Source organism: Atractosteus spatula, chromosome 7 (genome assembly GCF_055471065.1).
Source record: "Atractosteus spatula isolate fAtrSpa1 chromosome 7, fAtrSpa1.hap1, whole genome shotgun sequence".
NCBI lineage: Eukaryota > Metazoa > Chordata > Actinopteri > Semionotiformes > Lepisosteidae > Atractosteus > Atractosteus spatula.
Genome location: NC_142712.1, coordinates 27,015,158 through 27,039,431, shown reverse-complemented (window position 1 = coordinate 27,039,431; position 24,274 = coordinate 27,015,158). Strand labels below are relative to the sequence as shown.

General features: G+C 37.4%; 2 protein-coding genes across 4 annotated transcripts in view; both read left to right on the top strand.

Annotated features, from left to right (window-relative positions):
* The first annotated feature begins 6,601 nt into the window (after positions 1-6,601).
* LOC148830749 (cleavage stimulation factor subunit 2-like) lies at positions 6,602-14,087 on the top strand. Its single transcript, XM_088921605.1, has 5 exons — positions 6,602-6,757; positions 10,437-10,599; positions 11,620-11,701; positions 13,108-13,195; positions 13,353-14,087. Exons 1-5 carry the CDS (start codon positions 6,653-6,655, stop codon positions 13,680-13,682), a joined length of 768 nt encoding a protein of 255 aa, XP_088777731.1. The 5' UTR covers positions 6,602-6,652; the 3' UTR covers positions 13,683-14,087.
* A 1,528-nt stretch (positions 14,088-15,615) lies between these two features.
* Positions 15,616-24,274, top strand: part of LOC148830748 (ATP-binding cassette sub-family C member 1-like) — a 291,300-nt gene continuing 282,641 nt past the window's right edge. For all 3 annotated transcript variants that reach the window (XM_088921193.1, XM_088921196.1, XM_088921194.1), the window contains exon 1: positions 15,616-15,950. In XM_088921193.1, coding sequence (XP_088777319.1) covers positions 15,882-15,950 — 69 coding nt within the window. In that variant the 5' untranslated portion in view covers positions 15,616-15,881. The remainder of the gene's footprint in view (positions 15,951-24,274) is intronic.

Sequence of the window (24,274 nt, the reverse complement as noted above, 5' to 3'; positions counted from 1 at the left end):
TCCTATCAGGGATGCATTACACCTGTTTTCAAGTCCTTGCACTGGTTACCTATCAGATTTCGAGTCAACTTCAAAATCCTTATCCTCCTTATATACTGTCCTACAACTGGTATTATTGTTCTCCGAATTATTGTACTTGACATGACTTCATTCAGCCTTTCCTGAACGTCTATGACAGGCAGAGTGAGTGCTGTTTCTGGTGCGATCTTTTACAGCTGACATTTCACTGTTTTAAACGAACAAGAAATTAGATTGCTCATAAATCACTTATTCTATATAAACACAGCGTAATTGCCCTCCGAAAATCTTCTTTTTCTTGTTCGTTTTAGAGACCTTGATCGAAACTGATTTTAGATGTCAGAAAGAATTTATTTTCTCTGTATTTCCTACATTGCTTTGTCAAGATTTTAACTTTATATCTAACTTTATATCTAGGCTCAGATTTCAACTATAAATCGTACAGTAATTAATAGCAGTAAATACTGATGTTTATACATAAAAAAGTCATGCCTTGGAGTCATGCAAAAAGTCATGCCTCAAGAGCACAGCAAAGAGTGTATTAAAAGACACTTGTATTTATCAACGCTTTCTTTTCCGTATACCAGATTTTATGGAACCACTTCAGAGGGGTGTCAGCCAGTCAGATTCCAGGATTCGGCACTTTAAAGGAAAAATACACACCGGTATTCCATTTCTCCCTAACGATTTTAAGCATCGAAGTATTTAACTAGCATGTGAAATAGCGTGTGAAAAAGTGGTAGTTTTAAGCTTTTCTGCTAATATAATATGGAATCGATATTGATTTAAATCGTGTTCTGATTTAAATCGCAAACGCGTGTTTAATTATATGTGTTTTTTAATCATAATCAGGCTAATGCAACATAAATTGATACAGTATCTTTGTCTTCTAAGCATCTTAATAAACTTTCAGCATAGCTTTCTACCCGTCAAGATTTATATTTCTTGGGATTTTGGGATCAAACGTGGAAGGATTAGATTATAATCGTTTTTATTTGTCAAATACGTGATTGTATTTCTGAATGTTATGTGACACCTACAGTAGTTCACTGCTTTAAATACATCGAATTAAGAAAGTTATGTGTAGCACTTTAGATCTTTTTTCTGAACCAGGGAAAATCTGATCATGTTTCTCTATAACAATAATAAAAAAAACTTTATTTTACATATCGCCTTTAAAAGTGGCATCTCAAAGCAATACAGTAGATCGAAAAACAGTTAAAAGGGACCAGATTAAATACCAGACAATCGCAAACGCATTTTCAATAAAATTATTTTATTCATTCAGCAGTTTGTGAGAGGAACATCCAGCAGGGAGAGACACACACACCGGTTTTCATTGACAAAATTGGTTTTTTTCAATTCCTTTTGTCTAACAGGAATGTTTTGTTTGTGGACAAACTGTTAGACAAGAGGAAAAGACCGCCTCCTCCTACGAAGCATTAATCGCGTATCTAAGGAAAATTGCAGTATACCTTTGTTCATGCACATCATTATACAGTACAGTATCTCAATTTGTATTTCGATAAAAAAAATCGTTTGCCCAGCCACTACTGTTGTTATTGTTTTTATCCTGTAAAGCGTTTTCTTTTTCTGCGTTTTCCATTTCCTTTTTCTGATCACTCGCTTTCTGGATACACATCTCACCTGTCCTGTTCTTTGTTTTCCTGGTTTGCTGATTATGCCTGCTGCGGTCCACTCCTACCCTCACACCTAAAGAATACTATTTTAAATTTCTTGGCGCAGTTCATTAACCCTTGTATGTGCTGTCCGCGCCCAAAATGCAATTAAAAAAAAGTAAAAAACCGCGCTCAAAATGCAATTTAGAGCTTAATAAGATACACTCCACAGGCAAAATTAAAGACAAAATTAAAGACGATTAAAATCTGTAATCTTTCCACTTGTACTGTGAGTCATCGGACAGTTTCTGCTTTGTGTAAGGATGGTGAGAAAGCTGTGTTCAATGTATTTAAGGGACTCAGAAGTAAAAGAAGATGCTTCATATTGCGTGACTAATTTTAAAAACCAAGTTATAAATGCAGACGCTCCCTCGGTGCCGCGCCGGGTGTAAATATCAAAGTATACATTCCCAACAAGAATTGTACCCATCTGTCATGCAAATAAAACACCTTGAATTGAATTGAGGGAGAGATGGGGGTAGTGGGACAGAGATACTGTAGACAGACTCAAGGCAAATAAGATACTTATGGGTACGCAGACATTCACGACAGCAACATACGAAACGTTTGCACGTACTGTATAGTTAAGTTATTACTTGGTTTTCAAAGTGCAACGAAATACAATATTGTTGTTGCTGCTGTTCTGGTTGTTTTTATCCCGTAAAGCGTTTTGAGAAGCCACCTTTAAAGGCGATATATACTGTAAAACCACTGATTCTTATGGAATGTGTTCCGCGGGAGATTCAAATTTTTATTTATTTATTTTTTAATCGCGTATCTTAGGAAATCTCAGTATAACTTTGTTCATGAACAGTGGCATGTTACATTATCATTCGTTTTTTTAACAAGGCTCGCCAGCTAATGTGAATCGAAACCTGTCTTGCTAGCTTTTAAAGTCGTGCATGTGTAAACTGTACTAGAGGGCATGCAAGTTACTCTGCCCCTTTCAGCGGCAGGGAGTCCCTCTGCTGCAACACACAGCAGACAGAACGGGAGACTATTGCCTTTCATATCTGACACCAGTGAAGTAAAAGGGGTGTCTAAAGGGGTGATTTTAGACCACATTTTAGTTACTTTATTTTGTTTACTTTTAACATTTCTGTAATTTACAGTAGATGTCACAATAGAAGCCCGAAGCCTATTATACTCAGTCTAGCCTTGGATCCTCTGAGTCCCTTGACTCAGTTATTGCATATTAATTTCTTGAGATACGCGATTCCATATTATATTCCCTTTTAATCAAATTCTAAAAGTATGCTTGTTGACTCCGGTATCGCGTTACTTAAAGACTTCGATGCTTAAAATGTTTAGGGAGAAATGGAATACTGGTGTGTATGTTTTCTTTAAAGTACCGAGACCAGCCATATACTGAACGTTTAAGTTCCAAAATTAATATCGTTTATGGACTTCACACGCGTTGCAGTATGCTCCTATTCTTTTTATGCTCAGGCACTAAAATCTCCCTTCTGCTTTGTGTAAGGATGGTATCAAGAGCAATCTTAAGTGGTGAGAAAGCTGTGTTCAATGTATTTAAGGGACTCAAAAGTAAAAGAAGATGCTTCATATTGCTTGACTAATTTTAAAAACCAAGTTATAAATGCAGACGCTCCCTCGGTGCGCTGCTCTGGTGCGCCGGCTGTTACACAGTGCCTGTCTGCCGTAAGCGTTACAATATACATACCCAACACTGCTTGTACCCATCTGTCATGCAAATAAAACACCTTGAATTGAATTGAATTGAGGGGAGAGGGGGGGAATACTAAAGCCAATACTGGCTCAATACCCTCAATGGGCTTTGACGTGCTAATGCGTTGGTTTAACAGTCCGGGTGTGGCAGGCTTCCAATGTCAACTCGACTCGATTGGAAGACAATGAACGTATTTTAGCCCTAAATGAATTAATAGCAAACATGGTTTACATAAAATACATTTTTCCAAGAAAGTTTATAATAATACGATCTATAGTTGAAATCTGAGCCTACTTTAAAAATAAAGGAAAAGCATTTTCAGAGAGTAATCATGCTGTGTTTATGTAGAAAAAGCGATTAGGTTTACGAGCAATCTAATTACCTATTCGCTTAAAACGCTATTAAAAATTTACTCTGTTGCACACACACACACAATAGAAGCAGGCACCGCTGTCAGAAGGGAAGATATGTTCAAAATATCGCAAATATCGATCATGTTGCGATATTTTGAAATATAAAAGTCAATTGATTGTCCATAATATCGCTATTCTATTTTTTCGAAGAAATGTTTCTTAAAAGAAAAGACCAGCACCAGCTGGATTCGAAAACACAACCTGTCAGCTGGTAGTCACGTCTACAAGACAGCTCACATGAACAGGCAGGCGAAACAGCCCTACACAGCCCTGTCGCAGCACACGAATACCATTACTAAATTCTTTAGATACGCGATTCCATATTATATTCCCTTTTAATCAAATTCTAAAAGTATGCTTGTTGACTCCGGTATCGCGTTAGTTAAAGACTTCGAAGCTTAAAATGTTTAGGGAGAAATGGAATACTGGTGTGTATTTTTTTCTTTAAAGTACCAAGACCAGCTATACACTGTATGTTTATGTTCCAAAATTAATATCGTTTATGACCTTCACACGCGTTACAGTATGCTCCTATTCTTTTTATGCTCAGCTACTAAGATTTCCCTTCAGTGGTAAAATTCAATACCTACAACGGGCACAGCAAAGACGTTTACTGTCTTTCTACGACAGACCAACGGACCACGAGTGCCCCTGTCGGTCAACCAATCACGTACTGCGGTGCCCCGCGTCATCTTGCGTCATACTGAGCGACGTCACCTGCGGTACGTGTCTGTAACGCGCACTTTGAATGGCTGCATCTGTACAGTATTATAAGCTTATAAAAATGAGCTATAATGAATGTTTCTGTAGCCTGCCATGCCAGAAATTGTTTGGGACTTGGCCAGTGTGACATTAATTTACTGTGATTATCTTCCAAATGTAATTTCAGATTTGCCTGAGATGGTGTCTTTATTGAAGAATTTAATTTCATCCCTCTCAGCTCCCCTAACTTCAGATCTTTTCCGGGAACAATGTCCCCAAACTCCTTCTCCCCATACTTCTACCACCAAACACCAAACACCACACATCAGTACACTTCCTCTTCTTTTCAAGGACTGTCCCTGCTCTCCGCCTCCTGCTCGCACCCCTACCCTCAACCAGCCTCCCCCTGCTCACTCAGAAAAAGTAAGTAACATATTCCTTCATTTCATCCCTCTTTTACCATCTTACATTGTGAAATGCAATTAAAACCTCTCACATTTATCAAGCTATCATGTCAGCTAGCATATTTTCTGATGGAATTAGAGGTGATGTACTGCTCACTCACACAAACACATACACAACAAACACAAACTATTTCAATGTGACGGTGTTCTTTTGGGTTATTTTGGGTATTTCTAGTATTATTCATTCTATTCTACTCTTTTCTAGGCAACTAAAACTAAACTTGCAATTGGCCAGTTCACAAGAGAGTCCACACTTCAGGGTGTACAAGCTAAGGTATGTGTAAAGCCATTTGCCATTCTAACGCTTTATAATTGAGTAGAAGGTACACACGTACTACAACCAAGCACACACAGGTAGCTCAATTGTTTCCTCACACCTGAACTCCAAATGTTGTCTTTCTCTATAAAATGTACAGCTCATCACATTGAGGGATCGCTGTTCCCAGGCAACTGCAGCAAAATACAGAAATGATCTGATGCATGGCTTGTACACTACAGCATACATGGCATCTCACTGTGTCCTGGGCTCTTTATCTAACAGCGAAATAAGGCCACCCCTGCCCTGAGAAGAAGTTGAAGCTATAATTGGTGAGTGTTGATGGCTTAGGTTATATTCTGAAATAATCATTTAGAATATTTTGTTCAGGAAATAATATTTTTCTGTTCTCTTTCTCTCGTTAGCTGAAGTAAAGGCTGTGTTCCCTGACAAGATTCATACAGAAATCAAAGCCTTTATGAGACAGAAGCTATCTAATGCAGCAAAGATTCCGAAGCATCAGTGTGGTGTGGGCCAGCAAAACCAGCATCATGAACATGAGCCAGTCTAAATTTAAATACCCTGCTCCCTTTAACTTCAGCTGTGAAATTATTATTATTATTGTTGTTGTTGTTATTGTTGTATTTGTACAGGTATGATCATATTCTGTATTGATGTACATACAGTATTAATACATTTGGTCTTAACCGGTTAATGAATTTAGTGTTTCATTCCAAGACCTAAAATGTTTTAAATAGCCTGTACATTTCATGTTGGCTTTCTATTTTCTCTGCAATCTTCTTCAGGATGAATAAGTTTGTAGTTCAAACAGGAAACTTTTCAGACTTATTTTAGAGGATTATTGAAGATTAAGTTACAGTTACAGTAACAGATTCTAACAGCTGAACTGAATTAGCCCCCTCTGCACTCTTGATGCTCTCCCTCACGCAGCCATTTTGTCCCCCTCGTGGCAGGTTTTATCTTAAAAAAAATAATTCCACGGTTTTTTTTGGAAGCTGTGTACAACTATTTTCACATTCTACATTTTAAGCCTTTAAAAACAATTTGTTTTACGCAAGACACAAAAAACAAATACCATATAGTTTTAAGTTCTACGCAAAGCACTAAGTCTTCTAAAGGACAAAACCAACCAGGAACACCACAGCCGAAATGTTTCTTTTCATTAGTTTTCAGCATACAGTAGTATGAACCTTTACTTTTTCCAGAAACGCTGATTGCTATTAAGCAGTTATGTTTCGCCCTCTGGAGGGTTAAAGATGTATTTCAACGTCGCAATGGTATGTGCAAGGGTATGGTTTACGACAGCAGCACACTGCCATCACTTCGGTATCTGGAGGAGGTTTGGTTGTCGTGATTTTAGCTGTTAAAAGATCCTTAGCAAATGTATTATATATTTTTAGATGCATTAGTAGATGTTTGCCATGTATAATAGCCACAATGAAGCTGAGAAGACCGTATTTGTGGGAAACTTAGACAGCTCAGTAAGAGAGGAAATTCTGTTCGAGCTTTTTTTGCAGGTATTGCACATGATACGTTTGCTATGCATCTTGCAAGCAACCTGGGTATGATATGATGGTTAATGGTTTCTCAGATACATTGCAGGTGTGTCGGTGATACAGTATGTGACGAAGGTGAAATGTGTCCGTGCCACGGTGCAATCACGTCTGGTCACCACCGCTAGTGTATTCTGAGTTACGAATACGTTTTAGTACAGATCGGCTTTCTAAAATATTTCAGTTGTAAAAAGATGCGATTGTGCAATGTCTACAGATGAGTACAAAAACGGCGTTATTATCAGTATCGAGTTAAACTATACTGTATAATGTATGCATTGTAATATATTTATACTTCTAAGGTCTTAATCCGTACAGTTTTTAACATTTAATTATTTAGAGAAGAAAAAGGCCAGCCATACTCTTAAAAACACCCGAGGTGAACATTTAGAAAACTTCCTTAGTTTCTAAATTGTGATGCTGTAGGGATAGACTCCGTTTGTCCTATATTTTCCTAATTTTCTATTTATTTTCTTTTCAAAGTTTTCTCATTTTCTATGTATGGAAAGCTTATTTGATGTCCTGGAAGATGAGTAGTAAATCTCAGGAACATCTATTAATTTGCAAAAATTAATTGCATGATTGAAACCTTGTACCAGTTTTGGTAACTTTATTTAAATGATTTGTGGAATTCTTTTCTCAGCCTCAACTGATTTTTTAATTATGTAGTTTTTCTTTACAAAACATAAATAACAAAACAGACTGACCTGTTTTAAAGTTGTTTTCTTCACATTTGGGGAGATGTATGATATAGTCACTGCTGAGAACATGATTTCTGTGCTTGACATTGCATGCTTTACCAAACATACCGTACACATACATTTATGTTTTACCCTAGTTACTGTGAACTGTGGTGAACACAGCATTCTGTGCTTTTATCATGATTACTGGGCAGTGTAGTGAATATGTGACATTATGTGTAATGAATAAATGATATTCTGACCAGAACTACTGCTAATGGACTCTGTATTGAGCGGATCTATGCATTTCAGTAGTTACTGCTACTGTCACAGGAAACTAGTGAATGCATCATTCTCTGATTAAGCATTGTCACTCTATACTGTAATGAGCACATGACATTTTGTGCCTCATCATGGTCACTGGACATTGCATTGAACACATGATATTCCGTGCTTTAGAATTGTTACTGCCAGTTGTCACAATAAGTAAAAACGTGTACTGTATTTCTGCATTTTGCCAGCGACAATGGGCCCTGTAGTGAACACAAAACATTGTGTGCCTTACTATTGTCACTGGGCATTGTACGTGGCATTTTTGCTTTACTATGTCCTCGTGGTATTGACGGGAGAACATGACATTATCTGTTTTACCATTCCCATTTTTCACTGTATTGAACTCATGATAATCTGTGTTTTAATATAGTCACTAGGCATTGTATAGAACATGTGACATTTTGTGCTGTATCATGTTCATTTTACACTATTTAAACATATCATGTGTACTTTACCATAGTTCCTGCCAATGAACAGCATAGAGAACCCATGATCATCTGTTTTTTACCATAATTATTACCACTGGGAATACATGACATCCTGTGTGTTTCCTTAGTCACTGAGTATTGTAATGAGTACAGAACACAGCTTGTGATTATAATACCTACAGTACTTGGGATTCTGTTTTGCTGTAGTGAACACTTTGTGTTATACCGAAGGTAATAAGAACTGTAATACACACGTCAGTCTGTGCTGTACTGTAGTTACTGGGTAGCATAGTGAAAACATGACATTGTGTTATTTATCATAGTTACTGTGTACTGAAATGAAAACATGATATATAGTAATCTGCTTTGCTATAGCCACTGTACAGTGACTAATGCTCTATGCATTGAGCCATGATTTTCTATGCTTTATCATTCTTCCATTGGGTTTAATATTTAATTTAATATTTATATTATGATATATAATATGACATTTTTGCTGTACCATAGTCAATGGACACTATAGTTAGCACATGACATTCTTTTCCTTATTTTAGACGCTGGGCAGTGTAAACACATTACAACACACATTTGTCACTGTATTGAAGACATTATATTCAGTTTTTTTATCATAGTTAATACCAGTGGACACTGTAGGGAATATATAAAATGTTGTGCTTTACCTCAGTTATTGCCACGGGGAACTGTAGTGAACCATTTATATTGATTGCGTTAGCATAGTTTCAGCCACTGGGTAACTTTGATAGCACATGACATTCTGTCTCTAATGAGTGAGCACTGTAGTATACATAATTATGTAATAGGTTTATTCCATGCTGAAAAGAGAAGAAAGAAACATACATGAAGAAGGCTCCACGGCCGAAACATTGTGTTTTCTTTCTTCTCTTTTCAGCATGGAATAAACCTATTACTTGTTCCTTTGCAGCCTACGCATACTGACGCAGCTACCCTCCTGAACTTCTGCATAATTATGTGCCTTACAATAGATAAGATATTTAGCACTGTAGTGGACATATGATATTGCGTGCCTTATTATACTTACAAGATACTGTACTGAGCACATAACATTATATGTTTTACCATAGACATCGGGCATGGTAGTGAACACATTTCAACTTATGCTTCACCATAGTCATCAAGCACTGTAGTGTGCCCATGATATTTTCTTCTTTACTCTAGCCACTGGGCAGTGTATTGAGAATATATTTTGTTATAATCACTGGCACTGTATTGAGCACATGACATCTTGTGTTTAACATTTTTAATAGGCTTAACTGAACACATGACTGGGCTTTGCTATCATAATTGGTCACTTCAAAGACAACCTCACATTCTATTCTTTACCATAGTTATTGGGCATTACAGTAGGAAAATGCCATTCGGTAGTTTGCCATAGTTGTTGCACACATTAGTGTTTGGAATGTCTTCTGTGCTTTATTATAGTCAAAGGGCATTGTAGGGAGCACATGACATGTTATGCCTTACTATAGTCAAAGGGCACTGAACTGAGCATGAATGTTTTACGGTTAGTTTTATAGCTACTGCCACTCAGCACTGTAGTTAATATAACTTTCTTTGCTTTACTATAATCACAGGGCAGTGTACAGTACCGAGTATATGACGTGGTGTGCTTTAGCTTATTTAAAACTGCTGGGCATTTTAGTGAAATCATGACATTCTGTACTTTACCTTAATCACTTGGATTATAGAGAACACATGGTATTTTTTGCTTTACTTTAGTCGCTGGGCAGTGTAGGTAACACAGGATTTAAAAAAAAATAGTTACTAGGTGGTGTAATGCACACATGATATTCTCTGTTTTACCATATACTATATACAGTGCTTTACTCTAGTTACTGGGCAGCGTAATGAGCACTTGACATTCTGTGCTTTGCCATTGTGTTTGGACACTAGTGAACATGTGAGATTCTATGCCATATTAAATTCACTGGGATGACACTTGAGTATTTGTGCTTTAGAGTTGTAACTGGACACCATAGTGTGAGCACATGATAGCCTATGTTTTTTGTTTTACCATAGTTAGGGGGCACTGTAATTAGGGTATGGCAGTCTGTGCTTTGCCATAGTCTTTTGGCCCTGTCTTTAGAACATCACTGGTTGTTTATTACTATATTTCCTGGGTAGAGTTGGTTGTTCTTTTCCTGATTGTAGTGTCTTTGTCAGGCTGGGCCTTTGACAAAAGTCACCATTGCTAAAGACAAGGATGGGAGGCAGAGATCCTATGGTTTTGTTTGTTACAAACACAGAGAGGCGGTGCCATATGCCATTGCACTTCTCAATGGGATCCGTTTGTATGGACGACCAATCAAGCTTCAGTACAGACTCGGTGGGTTTCATGATGATACACTAATTTTGCTTTCTATTTATTTTTCATTTATCTGAATAAAAATATACATTTTAGTACCTCCTAAAAGTGTGAAGAAGCTTGCACATGCATAAAAGTGTTATATATAAACTGATTTGTTCTGTTATACTGTTTGATTCCTTGCTTTTTACACACCATCCTGAACTGCCAACTGTGAACACAACCCTATATCATTTAAAGATAGAAGGAATTTTTACAGTTCTGCACTTGATGGGAACCTCCGGTCATTTAGCTACTAACTATCAAATGAGCTGGATGGATCAAATGGCCTCCTCTTATTAGCTAAAAGAAGGTTAAGAGTATGTATATTGGATGAACTCTGATAATACTGTTGTAGGTGTTAATCTATGTAATTGTTTATGTGTTTATAATAAATGACCTAATGTTATTATTGATCCTTTTTTTGGCAGGTATATTAATATCTTCATTAAGATTTGTCCAAAGACAAAGACAGCTAATTAATAGCAAATTAAATATAGAGAATACATCCTTGCAATGTATTCTTACTACAAATTATTAGTAAATTCAGGCAAGCATTAATATAACTGTGTATGACATAACACATTTCATACTGTAGAAAGTATGAAATTATTTTTTGGACTATATGTTGGAAAAAGTGTAATTTGAAGAGCTCCAGAGTTCAGTTTTATTATTGAATGCATCCACATAAATAGTAAGATGTGCATATTCATTTATGAGTTTTAGATGTTATGACATTTTAATATTATTTTTTTATTGACATTACAAAAGTATCAATGGGAAGCAAATAAAAAAAAGTGCATGAGCTAACTCATTGCAGGTCCCTTCTGAGGTTGTCGACCCCTTATACATGTTATATGAGGTTTCTCACATTTTCTAATCAGTTTTGATTTCAATGAGTTAATTTACTGTAATTTTTTCTGGTAGAGCACTTACTGTAATTATATTGTCAGGTTGACGACAATGCAGAATCACCAGTAAACTAAGATGTATGTTTTCTAGGAAGCTCCCACAATGCTGAAGCACATGCTGTTTTCCCAGTGTTGGAAAACGGTCCTGGTAAGACTTCACAAGAGAGCTACAGGTATGAACTTCAGATATCACCTTTTTATTGCCCTGATGAAGAGTTTTAACTTGGGGATCTCTGAGGATGAGTATGAAGGGAATGTTTTTGGTTATAAATATGTTTCAAACCCAATTTATTGAAACAACCAACTGTACCTGAAGTATTCCCAAATTCTGTTCTTTGAGATAGGAATGGACTGTGTCTGTTTAGATTAGACAGCAGTATGAAACAGTGGTTAGGGTTATTGACTCACAGCTGGGAGGGTATGCATTGAAATCCTGGTTAGGAACTGTTGTACCATTGAGCACAGTACTTTTTGGTTTGGATTAAAGCGTCAGCCAATTACAAATAAAAGGTCTACAACTGGGGAAACAATTAAATTGATTAAATTAAAGGTAAACTGGATTAGTTTATTAAGCTTTCAGTGTTTCACAATGATAACTTGACTGTGAAGGCTTAAATAATACAATTAACAATGAATTGCAACAAAACCATTCTAAAGGAAAGGCTGGTATTGTGTGAGGACATTGTTATTAAGAGCAGGAATTGCATTTGCTTTATTCAGTATAACCAAATGTTGTTTTTTTTCCAGTTAAGCATTTTGTTTTATAACGTCTCTTTATATGGTTAAGAAACAGTACTAGTACTTGTGAGCCAATAGGTTATGGAACAACACAGCTCAAAGCTCAGAATTTCTTAATTATGCATAGCATTTCAAAAGGCCGAATACGTCTAAGGTCTTAACAACAAGCAAGAACTAGAATGTTCGAAGTATAATGAAATCTCTAGTGATCCAAATTAATTTGAGAATATACTGTATAAGAAACAAATCACATAAAAAGAAAGCTGTATTAAGAGGTATTTCAAAATATGTCATCACATAACCTAATGGTTTCTTCTACAATGAAGATATTGTAAAGAATTATTATTTGCACCATATGGCCTACCTTTGGAGTGTCATTTATAAATTATACCGTTAGTTCAGGAGTTGATGAGTTGTAACTGCATCCATCCAAACCTTTTAAGTATGAATAAAGTTGTTAGATTGAACAAGTGAAAAGCAGTTAAGCCTGGAAATTTAAAAGCTTTAAGGCTTCAGAAAAAAAACAGGCTGGGTTTTGCTTCAAAGTTGTCTTTAAAACACAAGACTACTGCTCTAGACTGACAGGATAGAAGAGCCTTACTGTAAATTTGATGAGTTGATATTCTTTGTGAATTTTGTAACAGAAACTTTGCTATGGCAACTTAGTAAGACATCTTTGACTAAGAAAACCTGGACAATTGTTTTATCAGAAATAAAGGCCACAGATACATATGAATTTAATTCCTTTTCTTCTTCTGTAAATGGGGGATTTGGAGACACCTTTTTGGTAATCTTCCATATTCAGCATATTCAGCCATAATGAATATGACCTGTTTTGCAGGACTGTTTGTTGTCAGAAGGCGTCTGTGTTTCCCAGTTCAGCAGTCAGCACCTGTTTATCACAAGAGAATCTCTGCTGGCAAAATCCGGTAAGCGCAAGACATGCAAGTTAAAATGCATGTCAACAAAACTAAACTGGATTTCTAAAAAGCAGAATTGCAGAATTATGTGTTTTACGTGAATCAACAGTTCTGACTCAAATTAATACTTTAAATGGAAATGTTGATAATCTTTTCATTATTGCAGATGTTTTGTTCTCCAATGCAACCATATTCCATGGATGCCCAGATCGCCCAACAGCAGTCTTATCTTCCTGATGCCTTCTCCCAGCAGTCTAGAATGACCTCCCTGTCCTGGTTTGTGCAGAGCTGCCCAGCTAGTTCCAGCTTTGTCCAATGGACACATGCACAACAGGACCAGCAAGACCAGCTCTCAGAATTTCTGTCTTATAGCTGGGTCCGTGAGGGGCAGGTAGTAGACACAAGGGACACAGACCAAAAGAAGGAGAGAAGAAACAAGAAGAGACAGGATGGTAAACAAGAATTCAAGAAGCATAAGAGCAAACATAAAATATGAGAGTCATTGAAGCCGGTGTCTTCCTTCTGCACTTAAAGCACTCATTATACAGTATATACTGTATGTACAGTAATTGACACACAGTGTCATAAGAAGGGATTCATTAACACCTCAAAGCAGAAAAAGATTTAAGAAAAACTCAGTGACACTTGCAAAACATCTTGAAGTCTTAATTTATGTATTCTGTTTTTTCTTCTTGTGAATAACTGCTACTGCTTAACTGCTACAAGTATTTTGTATGAATAGTTTCCCACTCAGAATGAACACAACAAAAAAGTCTTAGAAATTGCTTTGGATGTTGCACTCTGGTTCTCGTTTATTTTTGTACAATGCAGGCAGTGTATTCAAGTAAAGATATTTTAAATTGTTTTAGAATTTTAATGTTTAAGACACAATATTAAAGCAATGGGAAAATATATATTGTTTTTATTTCTAAAACAATTTAATTTCATACAGAAGGTCTTAATACTGAAATCCTTTATCTTTTTGAAAAAAGGCATGTACTGTACTTGTATATGGATTACCTAAAAAATCTAATATTACCAAAACAGAATAAATGCCTTTACAAAATCATGAGATTTTATGGAGGCAGTATTAGCATTATTGCCTCACAGTTCTTGGATTCTGAGTTAAATTATTGGCCTGGGGCATATTCTTTTTGGAGTTTGCATTTTATCCCTGTTGCCATATAATTTTTCAATCAAGTGGATTAAGTCCCCCCTCCTGTATGTAAAACACTCTGGGATGTTTGCAGATAAAAGTGCTATTCAAATGTAACTACTGTAAATAAGATTTATAATTACTGTAGAATTGCAATGACAGACTTAAATTTCAAATTTTCCAGAATAATTAATTAATATTTCAGCATATCATATAACTACATACACAAGAGTGACAAGTTTTTTACAAAAAGGGGGACTGAAAAAGATTTAGTCTTAAATTGTAGAGATTTTGAGGATCTTAATTACCTAATCACATACATAAAAAGGTTTTCTTAAGTCTTTAGAAACTGTATAAATAATGTGATTTATTTGCATAAGTCCAGATTTGAGCATCCTTTTGCAAACTTATTTTGCCTCTTTTAGATATTATTCTAAAAATGCCTAGGATTGTTCCTCTGTGGTTTCACAACATTGACAATAACGATAGCCACTCAATATTATTTCTTATTATTACTATTCATCAACCCATTTTTGAACTATTTCATCCAATACAGGGTCACGTGGATCAAAACTGTTCTACTATAATGAAACATAAAGGAATAGTTTTAATTGTCTTATTTAGCTCTCAGGGCTGAGGTATTCTCACTTTGCTGTTGATGTTAACTGCTTTGTTCTTTGTAAACAGAATTTGAGTACTTTTACTCATTTATATGTAACTTTTGATTTTACTTATTTAACTGCATCTGACTTCTTTGATAATTCTTGAAAATATAGGCTTTATATACAACAGACATTATTTTTGCTACTTGTCCACAATACCAGGTTGGTTCTAAATAATACCAAAGAAGTGTTATAGTCTTTACAAAACAGACTCCAATACTTCACCTCACGTTAGAATACCAAATTTGATCAAATATATAGAACACCTCCATTAGAAAGTCAAAACATATTTAATATATATGTATTTATAATATATATTTATATTTAATAGTCTTGAAAATATTAGAAATTCCCACCATGAAATTGCTAGAAATTCACACCATGTTTCCTGATTGTTGAAGTCGATTTAAATTATTTTAAATTATTTAATTTCTTTATGAACACAATTCTCATTCGTAAATATGTTTCTGCCTGAACTAAAGGAAACAGCATTAAAGTGGTGTCTTTCTCAAATCCCTTGTACTTTTAGTTGTCCAGTAAAGGCTACACCTGCTGAGCTGAACGTAGAAAATTGGTGCGTTAGACTCTGTAGAGTGGCCTTCTGATTGGACACAGAGTCGAGGTTGAAGCTGTGTGTGGCAAGGAACAGAGCTTTGTCCGATACGGGGAAACAAGGAAGTGCTCGACCATGATGGGATAAGAGTTCTAGAATAGAGCTACTCAGCAGCGTTTTATCATTTCATCTTTCTGCATCAGCTTTCCTCCACGTTCATAAATTAAATGGTATATAAACTGCTGGTGTGCTTTTGAGCTATCTTTGCTGTGCATTGAAGACGCAAGCCTATTCGCTCCGCTTCTTTTTCAGTAGTTCTTCATCATGATCAAGCTGGCAAAAGCATTTTTGTTGAGAAATGGCTCGTACGAAAAGAAGATTACTCAAAATAAGGTAAAAACTTTTTAACTGTGATATAACTAGTCAAACAATACACAGTACGCGGTGGCTGGAGAGGCAGTTCCTCTACCTGTCTAGCGAAGAGTCTGTCATTCCCACCATGTTTTTTCAGGAACTAAAAAAATCTCGTAGCAACGTGCATAGCTGCCTGACAAGTTGATAATTTAATCGATGACAGCAACAGAATTATAAAACTCGGTTGAATAGGCGTGAACAGACAATGTGTGATGAGTGTTGTAAAGGTGTACGCGGCTGACTACTTTCCCGAAGTGCTTGTGCGGTCTGGTGGCACGTTTAGTTACTTCAGTGCATGAAAACCTGCTTTATGTGTACTGTATAATAAAAATACGGAAATCTATCGATGCAGAGCAAACTTTATTGTGGAAGTGTATTTGTTTACATAAAATACAAACAGTAAGCGGAGCTGCATCTTTCCTCATTGAAATATTTTGTGAAAATATTACTCATCATTTCATTCTTGCTTAAAATTATCAAGTGAATTAAATTACATAATTTATTCTGTTTTTTCTCATAGTGAGTCTCCTTTTTGAATTAATATGTAGTAATATGTTTATAAACCCACCCAAAAAATTATATGGAGTTTCATTTGTTTCACTTTACAGTATATAAACCATATTTTGTACCTTATTAGAAAAATGTTGAAATAGCAAAAACTGAGTGTGAAAATAAGTTTGTTTTTTTATGGGCCAGTGACAACAGCAGCGTATGAAAGCAGTTGTCATTATGTGAATCTGACACCTGCTGCTGTTTCCTGGAGAGATGACTGAATGCTGGCTTTAACTTACAGGTCACATAGCAGCAGCAACATTAATAAAGCTAAGCATTAATAAAGACTCCTTGTTGGGGGAAAAAAATCACACTATTATTGTCTGTTCAAAGGTATTAATAGTGAAGTAAATGAAATTGAACAGTAAATGAGAAATGCTGTAGGCTCAGTATGACCCACTGCTCCCCCGGGCGATATCACACATTGACCTATGAAATGAGGATCGCTGCATTTTCTTTGTTTCTTAGCATTGATAATTGTTCTTGAGTTAAGTAGTTCTTTGTTTGTGAAGTCCTGTTAAAATTTACAGGACTGTTAGAAGATGTACCACTCTAGGATGGATCAGTTATTGGCAATATACAGTGGTGTGAAAAAGTGTTTGCCCCCTTCCTGATTTCTTATTTTTTTGCATGTTTGTCACACTGAAATGTTTCAGATCATCAAACAAATTGAAATATTTGACAAAGATAACACAAGTAAACACAAAATGCAGTTTTTAAATGAAGGTTTTTATTATTAAGGGAAAAAAAAATCCAAACCTACATGGCCCTGTGTGAAAAAGTGATTGCCCCCTAAACCTAATAACTGGTTGGGCCACCCTTAGCAGCAACAACTGCAATCAAGCGTTTGCGATAACTGGCAATGAGTCTTTTACAGCGCTGTGGAGGAATTTTGGCCCACTCATCTTTGCAGAATTGTTGTAATTCAGCCACATTGGAGGGTTTTCGAGCCTTAACCGCTTTTTTAAAGTCATGCCACAACATCTCAATCGGATTCAGGTCAGGACTTTGACTAGGCCACTCCAAAGTCTTCATTTTAATTTTCTTAAGCCATTCAGAGGTGGACTTGCTGGTGTTGGGTTGCTGCAGAACCCAAGTGCGCTTCAGCTTGAGGTCACGAACAGATGGCCGGACATTCTCCTTCAGGATTTTTTGGTAGACAGCAGAATTCATGGTTCCATTTACCACAGCAAGTCTTCCAGGTCCTGAAGCAGCAAAACAGCCCCAGACCATCACACTACCACCACCATATTTTACTGTTGGTATGATGTTCCTTTTTTAAATGCTGTGTTACTTTTACGCCAGATGTAATGGGACACACACCTTCCAAAAAGTTCAACTTTTGTCTCATCAGTCCACAGAGTATTTTCCTAAAAGTCTTGGGGATCATCAAGATGTTTTCTGGCAAAACTGAGACGAGCCTTTATGTTCTTTTTGCTCAGCAGTGGTTTTCGTCTTGGAACTCTGCCATGCAGGCCATTTTTGCCCAGTCTCTTTCTTATGGTGGAGTCATGAACACTGACCTTAACTGAGGCAAGTGAAGCCTGCAGTTCTTTGGATGTTGTTGTGGGTTTTTTTGTGACCTCTTGGATGAGTCGTCACTGCGCTCTTGGGGTAATTTTGGTCGGCCGGCCACTCCTGGGAAGGTTCACCACTGTTCCATGTTTTCGCCATTTGTGGATAATGGCTCTCACTGTGGTTCGCTGGAGTCCCAAAGCTTTAGAAATGGCTTTATAACCTTTTCCAGACTGATAAATCTCAATTACTCTGTTTCTCATTCGTTCCTGAATTTCTTTGGATCGCAGCATGATGTCTAGCTTTTGAGGATCTTTTGGTCTACTTCACTTTGTCAGGCAGGTCCTATTTACAGATGCAGCCATTCAAAGTGCGCGTTACAGACACGTACCGCAGGTGGCGTCGCGCAATGTGACGCAAGATGACGCGCGGTACCGCGTTACGTGATTGGTTGACCGACAGGGGCACTCGTGGTCCGTTGGTCTGTCGTAGAAAGACTTACAGTAAACGACTTTGCTGTGCCCGTTGTAGATATTGAATTTTACCACTGAAGGGAAATCTTAGTAGCTGAGCATAAAAAGAATAGGAGCATACTGTAACGTGTGTGAAGGCCATAAACGATATTAATTTTGGAACATAAACATACAGTATATGGCTGGTCTTGGTACTTTAAAGAAAAAATACACACCAGTATTCCATTTCTCCCTAAACATTTTAAGCATCTAAGTCTTTAACTAAAGAGATACCGGAGTCAACAAGCATACTTTTAAATTTGATTAAAAGGGAATATAATATGGAATTGCGTATCTAAAGAATTTAATAACGATATGATTATATTTGTGAACTGCGACAGGGCTGTGTAGGGCTGTTTCGCCTCTCTCTTCATGCGACTTCCCTTGTAGCCTACTGGTCTACGTGCCCGATTACCAACTCACGGGTTGTGTGTTCAAATCCAGCTGGTGCTGGACTTTTCTTTTAACAAACATTTCTTCGAAAAAATAGAATAGCGATATTATGGACAATCAATTGACTTTTATATTTCAAAATATCACAACATGATCGATTCTAAGTCATTTTTGATAACAATGAATAGTCACCTTCTTCCCTTCTGACAACGGTCCCTGCTTCTGCTTCCTGCTTCTATTGTGTGTGTGTGTGTAATAGAGTAAATTTTTATAGAGAAATGGAGGCTGTACAGTATGTGATACAATATAAACATTTATATTGATTTAAATCGTGTTTTGATTTAAATCGCAAACGCGTGTTTAATTATATGTGTTTTTTTAATCATAATCAGGCTATTGCAACATAAATTGATACAGTATCTCTGTCTTCTAGGTATCTTAATAAACTTTCAGCATAGCTTTCTACCCGTTTAGATTTATATTTCTTGGGATTTTGGGATCAAACGTGGAAGGATTAGATTGTAATCGTTTTTATTTTTCAAATACGTTTTAGAAAAGTGTAATCTATACCTGCCCAGACTGTACGCCTTCCTAAACCCCGCCTTTCACTAGTGTCCTGCTCTTCCCCGCGCACCCCAGCCGGGCGCTCTTCGGCCTGTGCCCGGGACGAATGTATATTTTGATATTTACACCCGGCGCGGCACCGAGGGAGCGTCTGCATTTATAACTTAGTTTTTAAAATTAGTCAAGCAATATGAAGCATCTCCTTTTACTTTTAAGTCCCTTAAATACATTGAGCACGGCTTTCTCACCACTTAAGATTACTTTTTTGATACCATCCTTACACAAAGCAGAAACTTTCCGATGACATACGGTACAAGTGGAAAGATTACAGATTTTAATCGATTTTAATTGTAATTTTAATAATTTTGTTACGTTATACGTTTTAGGAACGTTTCATCTAAACAAACACCACAAAACTATTCTCGATTGTATTTCTGAATGTTATGTTACACCTACAGTAGTTCACTGCTTTAAATACATCGAATTAAGAATGTTAGGTGTAGCACTTTAGATCTTTTTTTCTGAACCAGGGAAAATCTGATCATGTTCCTCTATAACAATAATAAATACTTTATTTTACATATCACCTTCAAAAGTGGCATCTCAAAGCAATACAGTAGATCGAAAAACAGTTAAAAGGGACCAAAGTAAATACCAGACAAACGCAAATGCGTTTTTAATAAAATGCTTTTATTCATTCAGCAGAGAGTGAGAGGGACATCCAGCAGAGAGAGACACACACACCGGTTTCCATTGACAAAATTGTTTTTTTTCAATTCCTCTTGTCTAACAGGAATGTTTTGTTTGTGGACAGACTGTTAGACTAGAGGAAAAGAGCGCCTCCTTGTACGAAGCATTTCGTTGATCCGATCACGAATTCTTTTCCAGTCGCACGAAGTAAGGGTTGAGAATCTCTGATTCACCATGCGACTAATGGTTTCCCGGAGATTGCAAGGCAAGGCACTTTTGCCTCTAGACCCATTGAAATTTACAGACGTGGTCCACCCCCAGTAAATTTCAAAAGTCACAAGATTTCGAAACACGAGGGCGGCGTAGCAGTCGGCTCTTGCTTTCCCGTCTATGCCGATGCACTGCAAGTACAACCCCCCCTCCATCTCCTGAGTGATGGGTAACAGTTGGATATCTGGGAGAATTATTCATCCCACTGGCGTCTGTGAATTCCGCTCTGTGAACGGTGCTTCCTGGGGGGAGATAGACGGCAGGGACAGCATCAACAAATTCCTGCGCGGTGGTGAGCGGAGAGGCCGGGATGGAGTGTCCTGAGGCGGTGTGTGCTCTGCGGGGAGACAGCTGCTCAACTGTTTGACTGCTGGAACATACTGTCTCCTTCCTCTGCATTTTCAGGAGTGTCTCTAGCCTCCCAATCCTCCCCAGTAATGCATCGTACTGCTCCCGCTGCTGCCGAAATGTCTCCACACAGGTGCTGCTTCTACATGTTGGCACCCTGGCCAGTGGCCGAGAGCGGAGACCCACGGCCTGTGGCAAAATAACATAAATCATGTAAGAAATAAAGTCACACAGTAGTATTCATCAGTTGCGGAACAGACATCAGAATAAACTTTTCTTTTTTTCCGTCTTACCGCCTTCTTTTTTACTGTCCTTGTGGTAGATTTCAAAGATCGTTTCGCCCGTGCGGTGTTTTCTTGAAGAACAGGCTACGAAGAAATAATTATAATTGAATTTAAAAAATATACCTTGTAATATGCGCTGTAATCGCGTATTTCAGATGAAGTCTGCTGTATTTGCTTACCCTTCGCTCTTTGGAAGCTGGGGCGGCAGAAGCACCCCGTCTCTTCCCATAAAAGGTCTTGGTCTCCATACTGTACTGTGGTAGCTGTAGTGCAGGTTCGCAGTTTTTTTTGTGATGGGAGCTCACCCAATCCCTTGGTGTATTTATGCTATATTCACATGTACGGCTAGAATGTTCATTGTCTTCCAATGAAAGGCGGGTGCCTTTTGCCGAAGTCGGGAGACATTAGAGGCTTGCCACACCCGGACTGTTAAACCAACGCATTAGCACGTCAAAGCCCATTGAGGACCCGGGCGCAATAATTGCTTTGTCCCTTGATTTACTGATCTGCATTAATTATGGAAATCGAGTTCCTGCTCTGTGCAGACGACCCGGTCCCGCTGTCGCCCACAGAACAGAGGCTGCGCCAGAACCTGGCACTGCTGGAGCAGCACTGTCAGACCTGGGCGCCGACAGTCAATCTGGACAAGACCAGAGTTATGGTTTTCCAGAAAAAAAGCCAGACCTCAGGGAAACAGGTACAAATTCACACTTAACAACACATTAACACCTAACAACGGGAGCAGGGACGAATTAGGCCAGTACCCACTATTGTTAAACATACAGAAAAGAATATTAAAGTATTGAATATTAGTATTGGCTTTAGTATTAGCCATACAGAACATTAAAGTGCCCCTTTTCCATTCAGCGGGTTCCTGAGCTGCTGTGTCCTATCTTCTGACAGTCACTGTTCTGAATGTCTGTAGAGTGTATCTTATTTTTAGTACTATATTTTTGTATTATATTCCCTATTAATCAAACTCTAAGAGTATGTATCGGCTTGTCCCCTCCTCCCGCCCCTCTCTGTGTACAGTAGAGCCTCCTGTCCAGCCAGCACATGTCCACAGACATTCACAACAGCGACATATCATAAAACGTTTGCACATATAGTTAAATTATTAGTTGTTTTTCAGGAAGTTAAAAAAAACACTTGAACTACTTATCCAGTCTCTCGAAATAAAGTTATTTTTCAAGCAATGCAACAAACGTCGGGCAATGTGTTTTTTTTAATCCAACATTGACAGCCACATCTTAAATCTTGTCAGTCAGCTCTTTTTTTCTCTATTTGAATTGTGGCTTACACATCGCATGACTTTAAAAGCTAGAAAGACAGGTTTCGATTCACATTAGCTGGCGAGCCTTGTTAACAAAAAAACAGACAATACCCAGGGAAGGGGAGTTCAAGCCAGAGAGTTTTTTACCCTCTGTCTAAAAACCCAAATAACCCGGGGCAGAGACTCCGGGGGGATCATTGCGTGGTACAGAGCGGAGCTCAGTCAATTCTTATGGAATGTGTTTTCTTTCTTCTTTTTTTCAGCATGGAATAAACCTGTTACTTGATTCATATGGATGCCCGGTTCCGCCGGGGATTCAAAACATTTTTTTTTTTTTTTAATCGGGTATCAAAGGGAATAGGCAGTATAACCCTGTTCATGCACAAACTGTGGCATGTTACATTGATTTGGGTGTCTCCTCTTGCCAGAAAGCTCTAAATTGCATTTTGAGCGCGGTTTTTGACTTTTTTTAAATTGCATTTTGAGCGCGGACAGCACATACAAGGGTTAATTGCACAATGAACTGCGCCAAGAAATTTAAAATAGTCTTCTTTAGGTGTGAGGGTAGGAGTGGACCGCAGCAGGCATAATCAGCAAACCAGGAAAACAAAGAACAGGACAGGTGAGACGTGTATCCAGAAAGCGAGTGATCAGAAAAAGGAAATGGTTTTACGCCCAGGTTTTCGACCCAATTGTTTTAACTTGCTAATGCATCAGACACATTTCCTGGCGTATTGTGTTTTAAATAAAATAGGAGTGTCTTTCCCTGGTATTAGCTCATCGGTTTCTCTCTCTGCTGGATGTCCCTCTCACTCTCTGCTGAATAAATAAAAGCATTTTATTAAAAACGCGTTTGCGTTTGTCTGGTATTTACTTTGGTCCCTTTTAACTGTTTTTCGATCTACTGTATTACTTTAAGATGCCACTTTTAAAGGTGATATGTAAAATTTATTATTAAGTTTTTTATTATTGTTATAGAGAAACATGACCAGATTGGCGGGGTTTAGGAAGGCGTACAGTCTGGGCAGGTATAGATTACACTTTTCTAAAACGTATTCGAAAAATAAAAACGATTACAATCTAATCCTTCCACGTTTGATCCCAAAATCCCAAGAAATATAAATCTAAACGGGTAGAAAGCTATGCTGAAAGTTTATTAAGATACCTAGAAGACAGAGATACTGTATCAACTTATGTTGCATTAGCCTGATTATGATTAAAAAAAACACATATAATTAAACACGCGTTTGCGATTTAAATCAAAACACGATTTAAATCAATATAAATGTTTATATTGTATCGCATACTGTCCAGCCTCCATTTCTCTATAAAAATTTACTCTATTACACACACACACAATAGAAGCAGGAAGCAGAAGCAGGGACCGTTGTCAGAAGGGAAGAAGGTGACTATTCATTGTTATCAAAAATGACTTAGAATCGATCATGTTGTGATATTTTGAAATATAAAAGTTAATTGATTGTCCATAATATCGCTATTCTATTTTTTCGAAGAAATGTTTGTTAAAAGAAAAGTCCAGCACCAGCTGGATTTGAACCGTGAGTTGGTAATTGGGCACGTAGACCAGTAGGCTACAAGGGAAGTCGCATGAAGAGAGAGGCGAAACAGCCCTACACAGCCCTGTCGCAGTACACGAATATAATCATATCGTTATTAAATTCTTTAGATACGCGATTCCATATTATATTAGCAGAAAAGCTTAAAACTACCACTTTTTCACACGCTCTTTCACATGCTAGTTAAATACTTCGATGCTTGAAATGTTTAGGGAGAAATGGAATACCGGTGTGTATTTTTCCTTTAAAGTACCGATTCCTGGAATCTGACTGGCTGACACCCTTCTGAAGTGGTTCCATAATATCTGGTATACGGAAAAGAAAG